The sequence below is a fragment of the Heliangelus exortis genome, chromosome 7 (assembly GCF_036169615.1).
Source record: "Heliangelus exortis chromosome 7, bHelExo1.hap1, whole genome shotgun sequence".
Classification (NCBI taxonomy): Eukaryota; Metazoa; Chordata; class Aves; order Apodiformes; family Trochilidae; genus Heliangelus; species Heliangelus exortis.
In genome coordinates, this window is record NC_092428.1 from 7,497,561 (window position 1) to 7,514,739 (window position 17,179).

General features: G+C 46.1%; 1 protein-coding gene across 4 annotated transcripts in view; it reads right to left on the reverse strand.

Moving 5' to 3' along the window:
• Positions 1-17,179, reverse strand: part of HPSE2 (heparanase 2 (inactive)) — a 109,692-nt gene that overhangs the window by 28,745 nt on the left and 63,768 nt on the right. For all 4 annotated transcript variants that reach the window (XM_071748572.1, XM_071748570.1, XM_071748569.1 and 1 more), the window contains 2 exons: positions 9,075-9,248; positions 8,335-8,506 (listed from right to left, as the gene is read on the reverse strand). In XM_071748572.1, the coding sequence (XP_071604673.1) occupies positions 8,335-8,506; positions 9,075-9,248 (346 nt within the window). The remainder of the gene's footprint in view (positions 1-8,334; positions 8,507-9,074; positions 9,249-17,179) is intronic.

A 17,179-nucleotide genomic window follows, 5' to 3' on the forward strand; every position in this document is an offset into this window, starting at 1 on the left:
ACAATAATTCTGACTTTAAATTAATGACGATGGTCAATTACAGACTGAGACAAAAGGGCAGCTGGACTCTGTGAAGCATATGAAGACACTGGCAAAGGCAGCAGTAATAAATCCCTACAGACAGAGAGGGAAGAGATACAATTAGAAATGGAAAAAAAATAACATGCCATAAAACCATGCGTCCCTGATTCTGCTGCTTAGCAGTGCTGCAAGCTTCAGTTCCCTGGCTCATCTTTCAGAAATGGTTTTATGTAAACTCTCCTGAGTGTCAGGCCTGGAGGGCAGTACCAGGGCAGTAGTTTGGGGGTGGTTCCTCTCCAGCTGAGCAGGGCAAGGAGACCAGCTGGACCAGGAATGGTGCAGCCAGGGGGAGAGGTGAGAGCTCCCTGTAACACACATGGGTCATCTGGAGAAAAAGGGATTTTGCAAATATTGTTCTACAAAATGAATTATGCAGAAATATGCCAATATTTTAAATGCTCGATACAGGAACTGCTGCCTACAAGGTAATGAACAGAGTGTACAAAAGTGAAGTAAGGAATTCCAAACTGAAATTATGCGCAAAATCTATATGGAGTTTAAAGTTCTGTACATTGCAATTGGGTTTGAAGATCACCCCTGCTTGCTTTCTAACTTTAAATGCTTTTTGTTCTGGCTTCAAAATGAACCATCCTGGATGTCACTAAATCACCTCTTCAGGCTCAGCTTGGCACTCTCCATTCACAGTCCAAAAGCATGAGCAGACTGAGTTCACAGGAAGAAGCTCACTGGTTTTCCTCACCACTTCCACAGTGCCTACAGCCCTGTAGCAAACACACGTGCTACAGTGGACTTTGAGCAGGGACTGAAAAGCAAAGCAGACCCTTGGTAAAACTGACAGTATCCCTGGAGCAGCAGAATCAGGACATCCAGCTGTCCCATCTCCAGTGTCTCCAGAGAGACATGTTGACTTTTTTTTAAAAAGCTTCTGAGAAAATGTTATTCTAGGACACAGGTATCACTCAATACAAACCAGACGCAAGAGAGAAAAAGCCCTGACTTGCCTAGTGTTTCTCTTCTGACTCCAGAAGAGTGAAATAAATTGTTTAGTTCTGTCTGTTTTCAAATTTTACCATAATAGATCTAACTCAAACTTTGCTTTCCATGTCTGCTTTTATTTTAATTTCTTTTTCCTTCTTTTTTCTTTTATTGAGATTTTTGAAAGATGAAGTTCAAAAGTTCCTGTAAAACTTCAAGTCCTGCCTTAATGGTAAAGTTGTGCTTGAAGCACCCCAGATGACTTGAGCAATGGTCTCTACTCTTCAAAGGGAACCTAGAGCAACTCAACAGCTAACAAGTGGCACTGCATGAGCAAGAGATGAAAGCCCAGGGCAAGTGGAGATGCAGTGGTGTACAAGTATCCAAATATCCTCATTTTAGGAATAGAGGTGTTACTAATCTCTTTCTTCCTGTAGCACCTGTGCTGCTCACACCACAGATTTTAAGGCCAGCAAAGATCCATACAGCCCGTATGAACAGAACTGGCACATTTTTATCTAGGATTTCCTGGACTGTGTGATGTACATATGTGCAGCACAGCACAGGCTGAGCAAACCAGACACTTCCGTGAGGGCTCAGATCCCTGCACATGTGCTGCACAGATGGGCTGGGCTGGGGTAGTAAATCTGCCATTTTCCTACAGATTAGCCTTTCTCTGTGAGCACCAATTGATGGCACAGTGCATGTGCAGCAGATCTGCTGCCAGGAGCAGTGGGACAAGCTGAGCCTGTGCTGTTCAGGCAACTACTGTAGTTGTGCCCTTTAACTCAGCTGGGTGGCAGTCCCAGGACATGGCTCTGTGGGATCCCTGGCTGGATTTCCAGTCATCATAAACCTGGGCAAATGTAAAAGTCCTCCCAGTCTGCTGGGGCAGCATCTCTGGGTGGGAAAACAGAACATGTCAGAGGCACATGAAGGAACTGGAGCCTAAGGCAGGGAGTTTGTCATACTGAGGGTTAGACAAAGTCACTGAGCTGGGATATATCCATCTCTTTAGCCTTGCAGTTACCTGAGTGTCAGCACCTTATGTCAGCATTAGTACCTGTGGGGCCTGTGTTAAACAAGAACTGAGGCTCACACTTGCTTTTAAATAAATACCGAGAAAAATGTAATTTAACATTAATTCAGTCACAAACAGTTCACAGCTCTGTCCCAGGAGTGGTAATACTGGCATAACATAGGATAGCACCTCACAGGTTGGGAATGAGCTGTGGGAGAGCAGGGCAGGAGGGCTGCAACACCACGAGATGGTTCTGACACTACAACTCCATACTGTGAAACTGTGGCTCAAATCCAACCTCTCCTTGAGTATCTCCCATAGCCATGTCTCCCAGGACTGCAACTTCCACCTGAGTGTGGTCATGTCTCTGAAATAGATCTCCTGTCCTGATTCAATACTTGCCAGTCACAGAGCACCTACTGCAACTTCAAGCAAATTGCTTCCCATGGTTAATTAGTCTCCAAGTATGTTATTTCTAATCTGAATGTGTCTGACTTCAGTTTCCAGCCACTGGAGCTTCCTAGGCTTATTCCTGACACATTAACAAGCTACCTTCATTTGTAAATCTCTTTCCTATGCAGGTAAATCCAGATTGTCATCCTTTAAATAATAAAAAAAAAAAGGTGATCCTGTAACAAAGAATGCAGCTGCAAGTTATCCTCACACAGGCTGCCAGGTGGTTTAGTATTATTGTCTGACTCCTGGGTGCTGGACTTCATGGGTTATTTTAATTGTTACTCCCTGCAGTACTACAAACTGACCTCCCTCAAGCCCCTGATGTAGGAGCAACATCAGCCTGTCCGTGGTGGATCCCTAGAGCTGGGTGGCAGATTTCTGGCATTTGAGCCAACAGCGGTGGGCAGAAATAGCTTTACCTTGTGTCTGAATAGGCTGCTGAGGGGGGCACTAAGGCACAGGCTTCACTTAGGAACTTCTTCAAGTTCCAGTAGTACCATCAAATACTTGCAGCAGCAGAGACATGTGTAGACCCAATTCACACCACCTGCTGCAAAGACTTTGAGTAGAGTTCAGACAGGGATTTCACCTGAGAAGCAGAGCTTGGTGGGGATTACATAGCAATTTGCCACTATTCTCAATTCTCCCTCTTTTCCACATCACCTTTCTTCCACCAATCTGATTGATTGTAGGGCTTCACAAGCCTTCTTGCAAAGAGGGCTTTATGTCCAAGACTGCCCCACACAGCATTGGGAATCTGCACTCCAGGAATTCAGAAGGTCCATTTGGACCATGATGTTGCATTATCACTAGTGCTTTTTCCCACTTTATTTGTCCAGTCCCTTTCTGAATACAGACCTCTGGCCTCCACAGTAACCTGTGACAATCCTACAATGCCATTGCATTTCATGTGAAAAAGCTTCCTCCTTCTTTCCAAAGCTTCCTTCCAAACTACTTTCTGCACTGTGGAAAAAACCACCTCATTTACAGGCTCATGGGCATCCATAATATTGCCTCTGACCTGTCTGTCTTCTGATCTGAAGAGAAAGAGCCTATTTAAATCTCTTCTCATGTGAAGACATCATACATCTCAGCACATCCTCAGCCTCTCTACCTGTAACTCTCCTGGTTCTATTACATCTTTTCTGAGATTAAATGACTAAGATTGCAGATAGCAACCAGGATGAAAGTACACTGTGTACTTATACAGTGGCATAATTTCATCTATTCTCTTCTTACCCATTTTGTTCTTCCTATACAGGTGATTTTGGCATTCCAGCCACAGATCCATTCCAGATGACATTTCAGCAACAACTGCTATCTTAACCCTTTTCTTCTGAAAGAGCAATACCTATATCCTTTGCTTATATCTCAGATCCTTGAACCTGCAATTAACCAGCCACAAAATACCTCATCATATCCTTCATACCTTATTTCAATGTATTTATGAATGGATTCACTCATAAGTTCAATGGTACCAGAGCTTGAGTTCACCTTGCAGTGACCTCCTTTTCCTTTTGTATCATTAGCTAAATGTTGCTTGCCTTGAGGCTTGAATTTTTGCACAGATTTCCTGCTCTGTACCTATTCAGTGTCCCTCTATGGCCTGTGCCACCATCCTGAGGTAGCTTGGGTAAGAGTGAAGCTTCTGGTTCTGCTTATTGGGACACACTCACTTCTGCAACGTAACTGAAGAACCTTGGACCAATGCAGCAAGGACGTACTTTTAAAAGAAAGTCAAACAGGCAAAACAGAGCTTCTAAAAAGCAGAGTGCTTCCAAGTCACCTGTGTTAAACAGAGCAGAAGTCCTTGTCAGCAAGAGGACAAATAGCTACGTTTCTCCCTGAAACCCACCCAGAGTTTTTCCCTCTGCCAGATACTGTTTCTCCAGGCTCTCCTTGTTTCTTTTTCCTAGATGAATTTAAACAAATGAGGTCTGTCCATACACTGTCTTTGGCTGCTACTCCAGAATGTCATGGATAAAACAAAATGCCTGGACTGACTGATGTGTGCTGACCTGCAGTCAGCATGAAAATACTAACAAAGACTCTCCCAGTTTTGGGATTTTGGTTGATTTTGTTCTGGCCTCTGCCTGTGTACAGCCTGTGCTATTTCATAAGGTCTAAGCTAACACCTCTTTACCACATAAGCACCAACAAAGGAACCTGAGCTTGGGGTTGATTTGTGGATTCAGGGAGCAGGGCTGGGAGGACTGTGACAGGTTTTAACCCGGAGTGTCCAATGGCAAAAACTAGGCTACACCAGCCAAGGAACAACAGGTAATGAGAGCCCCTAGCCTCACCTGCCAAGATGAGCTGGCCCAAGTTTTGTATCAAATGTTCTGAGCTTTAACAAGATAGCATCTCCTTCCTAACAGACTTTGCTCATGCTTCTTCTTTTCTAGCACTGAATCTGTGTCTCAGTCATGCATTGACCTTTGTGTCTGATTCCTGATCTGATGTTAAAATCTATGTTAATTCCTTAGAATCTCTTGGGTTTTTTCCCATGCAAATTCTGAGCAGTTTTAGGATTCCCATACCCACACAAACAGTAGGTAGCTAACATGGTTTGCTCTCCAACAGCTCGGGCTGCATGAATGGTCTAATTAACACCTCATCAAACTCAACTGTTGGTTGTGTCTGGAGAAATTCCCTTTTGCACCTGTTCATTCACAAGACACCATTTCCAGGTTCCCATGCAGCAGGCCTCAGCCTTTAGAGCAATGCTCTATCACTGCAAAGCTTGTTCTTACATCAGCAGCAGTGGCTTGTGTCCACTTGTGACACTGGTCTGTTCTGTTGCTGCTCTGAGCCATTGCACCATGGAGGGTGGTGGAAGAGCTCAGGAGCAGTAACTGAGCAGTGAAGGGTGTGCACAGCCCATGCTGCTGCTTTTCAGCCAGGGCACTCTTCCCCTCCCCATATCCTACCTCTGTCATCAGAAAGTGCATAGGATTCATCCAGCACAGCTCAGGCTCACCTGCCTAAGGACAGTCTTTGCACTGGGACAGCATGCATACACCTCTACATGCTGTAGACCTTCAGCTGCCTGATCTGCGCTCATCATTGAGCCTGTCAGTCCCACTCCGTGCTGGAAGACAGTCCTAGGATGCGGTCAGAATTGCCCTGGAGGTATCAATCTCCCACCAAAGATGGGTAAAGTACAATGCTCAATTCCTGTTGACATTAAAATTATTGCAGCACAAGGTTTAAACAAAAAGTAAGTTTAACTTTGTTGCTTAAGATAACAGTTAAGCGATAGACTACAATGTTTGGAGCACAGAGCATGCAACAGGAAAACGTAATTTTAGGTAGTACTTCACAATGAAACTATTCTGAGTTCTTCAGCATCTCTAATAACTCTAGAGGCTTTCCCTGAAGACCATTTAATTACGGTGCCTACTATCAGAGATCACACTTCCTGGGCCTCTCTGAACTCTCCTTTCCAGCTTCAGCTAATTTTCTTTACTTACTGCCCAAAATACATTTTCTCACTTTGTGTAACAGGGCACTGCTTGCCTGGCAGACTAATCCACCCATCTCAACTTCTGCCTGGGAGGCATCATCTCTCCCCTGCAACCTTACTTCAAACTTGAGTCATAATCTTCCACTTGGCATATCTCTTCCTAATTGGTTGACTTCTGCTGTTCATCATGTTTTTTAAAATAAGCAGAACTTTGCATATTCCACATCCTCAGGACTATTAATTGCATACAATTTATTTGCTCTGGGGCCTCCATCCTACTGCAAGCATGAAGCAGACCATTCATAGAGGTCTAGCAAGGCAGACAGCAGGCTTGCCATTGAGACAGCCTTTCTAAATTCCTTCTCCCCTCTCCTGTTTGCTGAGCACATGGGGCTCATTCAGGGTCCCCAAAGGCATGTCCTGGCTGTGACAGCCCCTGGCACATGCTGAGCTCTATCTCATTGATCGGTTCTGTGATGCTTGCTGTAGAAGGTAGAGTTCTTGGTAGCTCTAACTGAGAGTAGTGAAGAGATCTCAGGGGGCTGCTGGGAATAAAACTCACACTGTCAAGCAACTTAGGAAATGGGGTTTATTTGTTTGTTCTTTTGAAACTCCATTTCCTAATGCTGCAAATGAGCATTCAGCTCTTTGTGTAATCAGACTTGTTTCTCCTCTTTGTGCTTTGCCTGGTAATAATGGGGTCTTTATGTGGACAGACAAGAAGCTCGTCTCATAGCACCCTGTGGGCTGTAAGGCCACACAGGCACGTGCTGCTCACCATGAGGTGAGGGTCTGAGAGCAGGAAATGAAGTTTCTCCATAGGATAGAGAAATCACTGTGGGTGCCTGTGGACCAGCATCACCCTGGCAGACACAGCAGCAGAGAAACTCCAAGACTAAGCTTGGAGAGCAGGCATGTTCATTATGGCTCTTCCAAACCAATGGGGGTGCTGGAGAGCCCCAACCATCCTGACACCAAGGCTGTGTGAACCCTAGCCCTTACCTTCCTTTCCTTTCATTCGAGTTGGTGTTCATGCCATCCCCTCCATCAAACTGTACACTACAGCCTGGGTCTCAGGGTCACCATCAGTCAGACCCCAGGTCCATCCATGCAGGGCTGCTGGACCACCCCAGCCACGCGACTCACTTGTCCATCCCCTCTTCCCCGGGACCCTGCTGCAGCACATGAAGGGCAAACCCAGCAGTAGGACTTCCCTTTCTCTAAGAGCTTCTTGGCTCTCATCCCTGTTGTTTTCCTTACTCAGCCTGCTCCTCCCGGCGCTAATAGATTTCCTGCTGCTCAAGGCTACTACAACATTTTGTAACTCCCCCCTTGCTGTACCGTATGCCAGAGCTCGGGTGAGCAATGTGCCTGCGAGGCCCCGGCAGCAGCCATGGTGTGGGCACAGGGGCTGCTCCCCCACCTCCCCCAGTGGGAGGGATGCTGGTGTCACAGCTGGTCCCACCAGTTTATGGTCTCTTTGTACTGCTGCAGCAGGGCTGAGAATCTGGCCCTGGCTCCCTACACACCCCGTCAGGGACTGCATCAGTGTGCTGTTTATTGTTTCTGCCAGATCATTCATGCAGATGTTAATGAATGCTAGACCCAGCTTAGCTCCCAGCAGAGTCCCTTCCACACCTCCCCCTGCCCAGCCCTCTGCACTGGAGTTTCTGTTTACGGTCCTGCAGGGAATTTCCCCTCTGCTATATGGTCTTTGAGCTGCACAGTCACAATTCCTGCTGCCAGCAGGCTCCCCACACTTCCCTGGTTCCTGTAGCTGTCCAATGTCACCTCCAGGTGTCTGCATCTCTCACTGTCACCATTCTTTCTCCACCTCTGGCCTCCCCAAACTAGAGACATGCCAGTTTTCCTAGGAGGAAGCAGAGGGCTTCACCAGTGAAGAAAGTTATTATAGGTTCTTCCTCTGCACAGACGGAGAAAGCACAAAGAAGCCACCAAAGGGGAAGACCAAAGCAATTTGTCCAGGAGGACTCTGTGTCAACATCTATACAGGTAAGTGATGCCAGCACCCAGAGGCGTGCAGCAGCCTGCATTCATACCATTGTGTTATCTTCACATCCCAACAAGGCAGGCACCTCAGTCTGCCAGTAACTGGGCAATGTTGGCAATAATTGGGAGAGTGTTAATCAGCCCAGCCCAAAATCCCACCAGGGACCTCTGCAGAAATTTAGAAGCACAGATGACCATGTCTGCAAGCCCCTGGTGCTGCAGTGGCTGAGCTGCAAAGAGCCTTGCTGTTCTGGCAGCTCTTGGACACTGGGAACCCAAAGAGCAAATCTACCTGTTGCAAAGGGCATCAGCCTTAGGAGGAGCTGCTTGATCATCTCTTCTTGATCAAAGCAACAGCACTTACCCTTCCAGGAGAGCGATGACATTCTTTCTGGGCCTCCCAATGTTCGGCCCATAGAGGTTTGCTCTGGAATAAGTGCGGATAAGCTGCAGCAGGCTTCTCAGTTGGATGTAGTCCTTCCCTAGCTGGCTGCCGTTCACCGAGCGGCCGATCAGGGTCCGATAGTTATTGGGCTCTGGGAAAATAAAAATAGACAAGCAAGGCTTGCCAGCTCTGCTCCTTCATCCGTGCTTCCGGAGAGAGACACACAGTTCACACACTGTCGCACAGCTTGAGCTCTGCAGAGCTGCCTGCCTGCTCTGAGGAGCAGCAGAAGGAGCCTCTGAGGAGGGGATGAGGGTCACCACTTGCTCTCCTGTGTCAGCATCTCCTTCCACGTATATTTTGCTGTGTGCTGGGTGAAAGACCTGCACCTTGGTGTCCTCATAGGGTTCCCCACTTACCCTGGCACTGCAGCCACCATACAGCCGCTGGTTCACTCATCCCAAGACCATCTGTGCCCAGCAGCTGGGGGCAGAAATGTTTCATGTGCTTAGTACCATGTGATGGAAAAATATAGCTAAGGTTCTAACAGATGCCAGGTCTGTCTTAGAGATGGTGCTGCCTTATAGCAACACCTTTAAATCCCTCTGAATGTACATTAGCAAAGCATCCTGTGATCTGTAAATATCCTCTTCCAAAAAGGGAATACCTTTCTGCTACAGTCATCTCCATTCCCGTGGCTCTCCTGTTCCCACACTCACCATTGCCCAGCTCCCAGGAGATGTTGTACTTCTTGCTGGCACTGTACTTCAGCAGGCTGAGAGCATTGGAGCTGTTCCAGGAGTTGTTGGGATTTCTGCGCAAAGCATTCAGTGCAAAGATCAGGTGAAGGCCAGAGCAGTCAGCAAAGTTATAGAGTTTGTCTAGAGACCTGGCTGGGAAAAAAACAAAAAACAGTTGTAATTCAAATGACAGATAGTTCCAGGGAGGTTCGAATGATCCTGCTGTCCAATAGACCTTGCCTTCTGTGTAGGATGAGCCAGAGTCAAATGCCAACCCCATGACATCTGTAACCACAGAAATGCACCTTACCTTTGAAACTGGGATAGGATTCCAGGTGTGGGCTCATCTCCTTCCAGCATGAAACTTGGATGCCCTCCACCACTGTGTCAGAGCTAGGGGCCATGTTACCAGAGACAAGTGACTTTATAACATCTCTTTTCATCTGCACTTGGCAAGGACAGTTCAGCCTTTCCTGTGCTTATCCTGCCTTGCATCTCTTTCAGAGCAGCTCCCCACAGTGCTGGGGAGCAGAGGAAGAAATCACTGCCCCAGGGCTGCCAGCTCACAGCTAGCTCCCCTGCACACTGCCTCAGCCTGCTCTCTGCTCCCACAGCCCTCTGTGCAGCAACCAAGCCCCAGCAATAATCCAGCAGAGCCTCCAAAGTGTGCACCACACACCTGGATAACCTCTGCTCTGCACACAAGGAGAGGAGCTTTGTGCCCATCCCTTGAGCTCAGGGACAGGAGGGCTCTCCACCTGGAACAGCCTCAGGTGGCCCTTCTGGGGTGCTGGGGTCTTTGTAGGATTTGTGTCTTACTTGCTGCCCCAAAAGCTCCCTGCCTGGCACCTCACTGTGATCTTGATGAGCAGTGGGGCACCAGCCAGCAGCACAAGTAGAGACCAAAGAACTAACCCACTGTTCAGGGAGGGGTGACATTAGCACAGGGCAGTGCTGAGAGAGCCAACATGATGACTGCCTTTTTTTCCTCCAATCATCCCTAAAACTAAAAGACAATCAAATGCCTGACTAACGCCAGCATTTGCAGAATACAAACCCACACAATAGCAAGAGGAGATATGGTTAGAGAGTGATGAGATAACTGTGGTGTTTTCAATCATCCCTGCCTGTTGAACTGCATCCCAGGACACTCGGCAAGCTTCCTGAAGCAACCTTGGAGATGCAACCACTTAACTGTGAGGAGCCACCAGGGATGGGGAGGTTCCAGGGGGCTGGGGAGGGCAGACTGAGGGCTCTGTTTGCAGAAGAGGGGAAGGAGGCGCTGGGGAATTATGGAGTAGGCAGACTGGCCTCAGGTCTCAGAAAAATACTTGGACAAATAATCAAGCTTCTTGTCAGCACTTAGAAAATATAAGGAGATGATCAACAGCCACAGGAATGTGTCAAGAACAAATCACACTAAAGCAATCTACTGACAGGAGAGCAGAGATTGTGGGCAGCAAAGCAGCCATTTAGGTCTTATACCTTGATGGTTTCTAAGGCTTTGACATGATTGCACATGATGTTCTCTCTGTCAAGAGAGGTAACCCTGATCTAAACTGATCTGCAGTGAGAAATATGTACACTGAGAGCAACTACTAGGTGTTTGCTGTGAAACTAAAGGATGAAGGCAGCTTGTGTTGAATCTCTTTAAACATTTCCAATAAAGAGGGGTATAAATCAGTGGAGTATACATACATCAGACTTGCCGTGGTACTAAAGTGATATCATGCACCACCATGGCCAAGGGCACTGAAGAGGATGGAGAGAAGGTGGCTGCATGCTCAGGGAACTGCTCTAAGCCCAGGGGAGATGCTTTGAGTCTCCCTGTGCCTGCACTGCTGGACCAAGGTGCAATCAAGATAGTGACACCTGAGAGCTGCCAGCTCTGGATGGGACAAGCTGCTTACAGTCTATACATCTGTTTTTATCCTGTCCCCCTCCCTAGACACTGCAAGCCTTGGTGAATATGGAGCCAGCTCTGAGGTCTGAGAAGAATAAGCTTACTTTAAAAGCAGTGTTTTAAGAAGGTCAAGGAAAAAATCTAACTGAATAGCTAACGTTTAATGGAACACAACAAAGCCATGGAAAGGAAAAGAAAACAAAAATGTAGAAAAGACATTCCTAATCCCTTTCACAACCTTTTTCTAAATGCTACTGGTTGTTGGAGTGAAAAGTAACTGAATTAGATTAATCTAATGTATTCATCCCACTGGTTCAGGCACATTAGCTGTTTTTCTGGATGTTTAGTGAATTAGAGACAGATACAGTTACTTAATACTCATTTACTTTAGACCTCCAGGCAAAAAGGTGCACTTGAAATGAGGCTCCTTTAAAGAGGATAAGATAGACACCTAAATGACAACATGAAGACAGTAAAAAGATGTTACCTGCAGTTCCTCTGCTAGAAATGAAACCTTTTCACTGGTGCAAACCAGTTGTAGTTCTCAAGTACTGCACGAAGGGCTTTGGTTCATGTTTAGAAGCCTCTGCAGAGGACTAGGAATTGATTTGCCACGCATCCACCAGAGGAAACAAGCCATTTGCTTATTCCAGTGCAAGGTCTGCCACTGTGAAATTATATTTTCCCCACAACACTTGCTTTGTATCTGTGTTCCTGGACACAGAGATGCCATACGTAGTTCATGTTCTGCCATGATTTTGCAAGGTGGAGACCTCATTGATCAGGAGAGAGAGCTAGAAGAAGCACACAGATGCCTGAGGGTTGCTCCTACAGGTTTCCAGTGGTCTCCCAGTGCACAAACTGACCCAGACAGCAATGAGGTTGTAAAGGGCAGAAAACTACCAATAAATCTATCTCTGCATCAAACCAGATTGTTAATATAGGCACTTTTGGTATCAAGAGTATCAGGTACCAACCCCCTTTATCTTTATCCTTGGCAGCTTTCTAAGGGTGGTGTGAATTTGGAAGCACCAATGTCTCCAGTGACTCTAGCAGAGCCTTGATGAACAGTTTGCATGAGACACCCAGCTGCTAGCAGTTAAATGTCTGATCCCTTCCGAGGTCACTGCCTTAAACTGGACATCATTCTTGCAGACAGCTGAAGTTGGGTGAGAAGAGTATTGTCATGGGTGGCTAAAGCACAAAAAAGAAGTGCATTTAGAAGACCTTGAGTGATGTCCAGCCTTCCATAAGTACAAACAGGGTCAAAAGAGAATGCTATAAATATTTTATTGCCATTACTAGGGATGGCCCCATTACTTCTGAGTAATGAGAACATGAAGAATCGCAGTATTATTAACAGTTGGCTAAAATTCACTTTGAATTCTGGATAATTGCACTTTTTTTTCTTCATCAAACGCAGAAAAACTTCCACAAATTTAACCTTTCCCCAGCTAACAGATCATTAGGCAAAGCTTTCACAAAGCATTTCAATAGAAAAAGCCATTGAATGAATCTTAATAGAGCAGAACTGGATTTATAAGACATTCTCCCTGCCCCTTCTCCCCCTCTGCTCGGTGCAGAGGTGCACACACCCAGCACTCACGTGCTGCTGAGCTCAGGGAGAAGGAATAAAGCAAAAAAAAAGAGATGAAAAGAAGAGGCAGCAGGGGTTTGGGAGGAAGGTAGAAGGATGCTGAGAGTTAGCTTCTGCCACTTAGTAGTGCTGACATAGTTGGAGCAAGGCTAACCAAGGCAGCAAAGAGCAAAGCCCTGTGCTCTGTCCCCTCACACCTAGCAGTAGTGCTGGCTGGCAGGATGCAGCAGCAATGGGCACCTCGGTGGGTTTGGAACAAACAGCAGCCAGTGAGCAGAGAGAGAGGCCCAATGGCCCTGGCACAAAAGAGATCAGGAGGTATTTGGGCCTTCTCAGTCTTTGACACCCGTAGTTGCAGAGGCTTGGATGATGCATCTGTAGAGGGAACACTGCCCAGTGATGCATGTCTGGGTAGCAGCCAATGAAGATCAGCTCATGATCCTGCCCTCAGCTGAAGCTCTGCACAGGATTTAGAGATTCTGGCTATTTACACAGATCTCTCACCCTACACAGGTGGCAGCAAACAATTTCAAAATGCAGGAGAAGGTGCCTGGGAGTCCATAAATGGTGAGACAAGTACATCCTTTGGGATTCTTTCCCATTTTTCTCCTTTTTATATGAGACTAAATTTTAAAGTGTGCTGAAAGATGGATGGCACTTGGCTCCTTGGCATGCCAATGCAAAATCTGAGGCACATTAAAATATATCTGGCAGTTCAAAATAATTGGAAAGACTTTCCAGTTTTAGTCACTGAATAAAACATTATGCCAGAGACTTTATAAAGAACACAGTATTGACTGCCATTTAGTAAGAGGGACAGTTCAATATCTCTGGGTTTGAAAGTCATCCATATTTTTTATTCTGTTTCAGGAATTTTGCTTTGGCAGGGTTTAGCACAAAGAATGGAAACTCATGTGCACCCTGAGATGGAGGCTGAGATCAGCCAGTGGGCTGAGGGGTGGTGGGACATGGCACAGCATGCTGGGGGCTTTCATAACTCTGGGAAGTCAACCAGGAAGACAGGAAAGAAGAGCCTGTTCTCCCTCCATCCCCACTGTTCACCACATCTGTCTCTTGCTCATATGGCAAATGCCAGCGCTGAGGAGGACGGGATGAGAGCTGAGCACGGAGCAGGCAGGACATGCTGCACTCCCACAGGTTAGCCAAGAGACCAGGGAAATGAAGAAAGGACGAACCCTTCTGTTGCTAACAAAAAAAAAAAAAAAAAAAAAAAAAAAAAAAAAGCAGTTCTAGAAATTACAATTTCAACTATTCATGAGTATTGTTGGACTCTGCCATTACCCAGCAATTCTGAACAAGGCCTGGAGCATCCCTGCAAAGAGCTCCTGGTGCCAGCCCTGAAGCCAGCAACATCCCATGTCCCTTGAGCACCCTGCAGGAGATAGAGAAGGAAATGAGTTGGGAAAGACCTGGCAAAGAGCAAAGACAAGCTCAGAGGGTGTGTTACAAGGAAGGGGCAGAAAGGGTGGTACAGAGTGTTCAGACAAGAGATGAGTAAGATGGCTGTCAAGAGCAATAAATGGGAAAAGTATTCCCACTTATAGATGAGCAAGTGGGCATATGGAAAATTTATTTACAAACAAATAGCCACCATTGTCAGCTGAATCCCATTTGCACTGGCTCTCTTGGGACGAAAATCCCATAAAACCACATGTGTGTGGCAAGAACTTAACGTTTTCTTAGCAAAAAAAATGAATCAGAAGATGTACAACAGGCAATCACAGTGACTCCAGACCCGTGGGACAGGCCTGTAAAAGTGGCTTGAAATCTTCCCATGGATTCCATCCCCAGTCACGGTGGGGTTTCACAGAAACCAGAACCCCACACCCACAACTTGCATAGCTAGAACATGGAAGAGTTGCCTTCACCATCACTGCAAGTTCTGAGGAAAAGCAACATCCTTTACTGTCTGTATATGCAATAACATCCAGCTCAATCCACTGGATCATGGGAAGATTTTCCTATTCTTGCTGTATGCTAAACCATTCCTTCAAAGTTGCTGAATAAAGAGAATTTTAAAGATTTTGAGGCTACCAAGAAACCCACACAGTTGCTGGAAATTGCATTCCTATGATGACCATCCCAGCTGGGAAGCTGTTTGGTTTTAATTCAGTCTTCTGAAGCATTTTGCTATGCAGTAAAATCAAACCATGTAAAGACGCTGAAGAATTCCCAGGCAAAATTATTGGCAGGACAGAAAAGCTTGCTTGCCTCAGATACACATTTCACCTGAAATGCTCCCTTTACCTGGTCAGGCTCCCTATTTCCCCCAGAGAGGATGAAGGTGTGCAGAACTGACCCTTGCTCACCTTTACCTCTCAGGCTGCCTTATTGCTCTACAGGGAGGTAAAGGCTTCCCAAGGCAAAGTGCAGCATTGGAGGTCTGCTTTGAGTGACACGAAGTGCTTTGGCAGAGCCTAACAGTGCTATAGAAAAGGGATCTAGTTTAATCCCATATGAAGAATACCTGAAAGTTGGAAGAACCTGCTTTAATACTGCCAGCCAGTAAAGAAATGCTGTGCACTGTGTGTTAATGAGAACCTGGATTTTATATCCAGCTGGATGACAGATGGGGATCTTGGGCTATTCCCCTCAGAGTATTGAGGGGCCCTTGTTCCAAGGGAATTGTTGTCATCTTCTCTGGTCTTTAAGCAGCTGAACATTAACCCTCAATATTCATTCAAGTCTTTAACTAGATTTTTCATTTCACTGCCAACACAGAGGTGATTATGCTGACCACGTGAGCTAGGTTTAGTCCTTACCACCATACAGAAATAGCAGTCTGGGGGCTTGGTGTCAATCTCTCGCCAATAAGGAACTTGGCTGGCAGCCATGGATTGTGGGCTGAGTTCCCAGCTGGCATATAACTTGGAAGACGACCACGAAGTCTGGGTTCAATATCCAATTGCTAAGGAGCCTGGCTGACAGCCTTATTTTGTGGAATGAATCCCAAATTAATATAATGCTTTTGATACCTGACAAGGGGCATGGCCTGTTTCCAAATGCTGTAAGGGCTCAGATTAAAGACATTGGCATTGGGTTCAGTGTGTAAATGACAGCGAGGTAGGATAACAGTCAGGATTGGGCTTAATCCTCAGATGGTGAGAAAAAGGAATGAACCCTGAGCTCTGCCCCCATGCAAAAATAAAATAACAATTAAAAAAAAAAAAAAAAAAAAGAGCTCAAATGAGCAGAATAGCTCTGTTTTCAATCCTTGCAGGGTAAAGAGCTCACAGGACAGTAATGGTTTCTAGGAACAAGTGTAAATTGATGTGAGCTTCAGAAGAGATGTGGGATCTGGGTTCAATCACCAAATGCTGGAAAGCTCAGATAATGGCCAGAGGGGCAATTTCCAAACCCTCTGTTCCTGCCTGGTGCCTGGTAAGGAACCAAGATCACATTACAGCTAAGAAAGCTGCTTTCTTTTGCTGCATAACTTAAGACATTTTCCCTTTTGGGTCAGGATGAATCCAGCATCTTCTAAAGTTTCAGAGGGAAATGGAGGTGGGTGGGGAGAGGGCTACAGGTTTGAGCAGAGCAGAAAAACAGAGCAAGAGACAATAAAACTTTGAGCACCACCTGCTCTTGTGCACCTTGCTGGCTGCCCCATATCATTGGGCTTGAGCTGGGGAAACTGCTCCAGAGAAGTCATTCCACTTCGCTTAAAGAAATGCTAATAAATGCATATAAAATATTTAAATAATACTTTGAGTGTGCATTTAAAGTTTGTCTCATACTTAGGAAACCCTTCCTGGACAAGGTTTTATCAAAAGTGATGTTGCTCTTGCGAAAAGTGCTAATTTATCAAATTTGAAACTATCTCCCTTCCCTTGAGGAAATTTAATTGTGGTCCCTGGGACTCTCAGCTTTAGCTCCGAAGTTTGAAAAGGATGGACCACAGAGGACAAGGCCTGATCTCTGTGAGTACTGCTGTAACAATCTGTGGTGTGTAAATCTGCCAAAGTCTTGAGCAGCAAGTGCAGATGTGGAATAAAATCCCTCCAAACACCCTCTCAGGACAGCGACTGCCCATTTCTAATGACATGGGGTGCTAAAGACAAGCCCTGTCAGCACTATCCCCTGGCTAGGCAGTGGGCACAGACCAGCATTTTGCCTTTCACCCTGTGGAAAGCTACAACACTGAAGACAGGTTACAGCTTGTGCTACAAAGCCACTTTCCTCTGGGCTTTACCTATGCACGTGGAGGGAGCGAACCCTCCGGGCTTGGGAACACGGCTGCAGATATAACCCAGCTCCACTGCCAGACTGTTTGCTGACAGAATGACTGTTTTATATGGCTATAAGAGCAGCTATAAGCGCAGCTGTCTGAAAAGCAGCAAAATCTATGATGTGTGTTTCTAAATCCAATGACAGCTGGCAGTGCTGTGCTGCAGCTCATTCCTTCTTTTACAGTTTAGCTAAAACACTTCTCTGAGATCGCCCCAATTTATCAACAAACAGCAGTTTCTGGAACACTTTAAAAGCATTCCCAAATAGGCAAGAAGTGATCAGCTCTCAGTGATCTGCAAGCTCCCAAACAGGCAGGCAGCTGGAGATGGATGG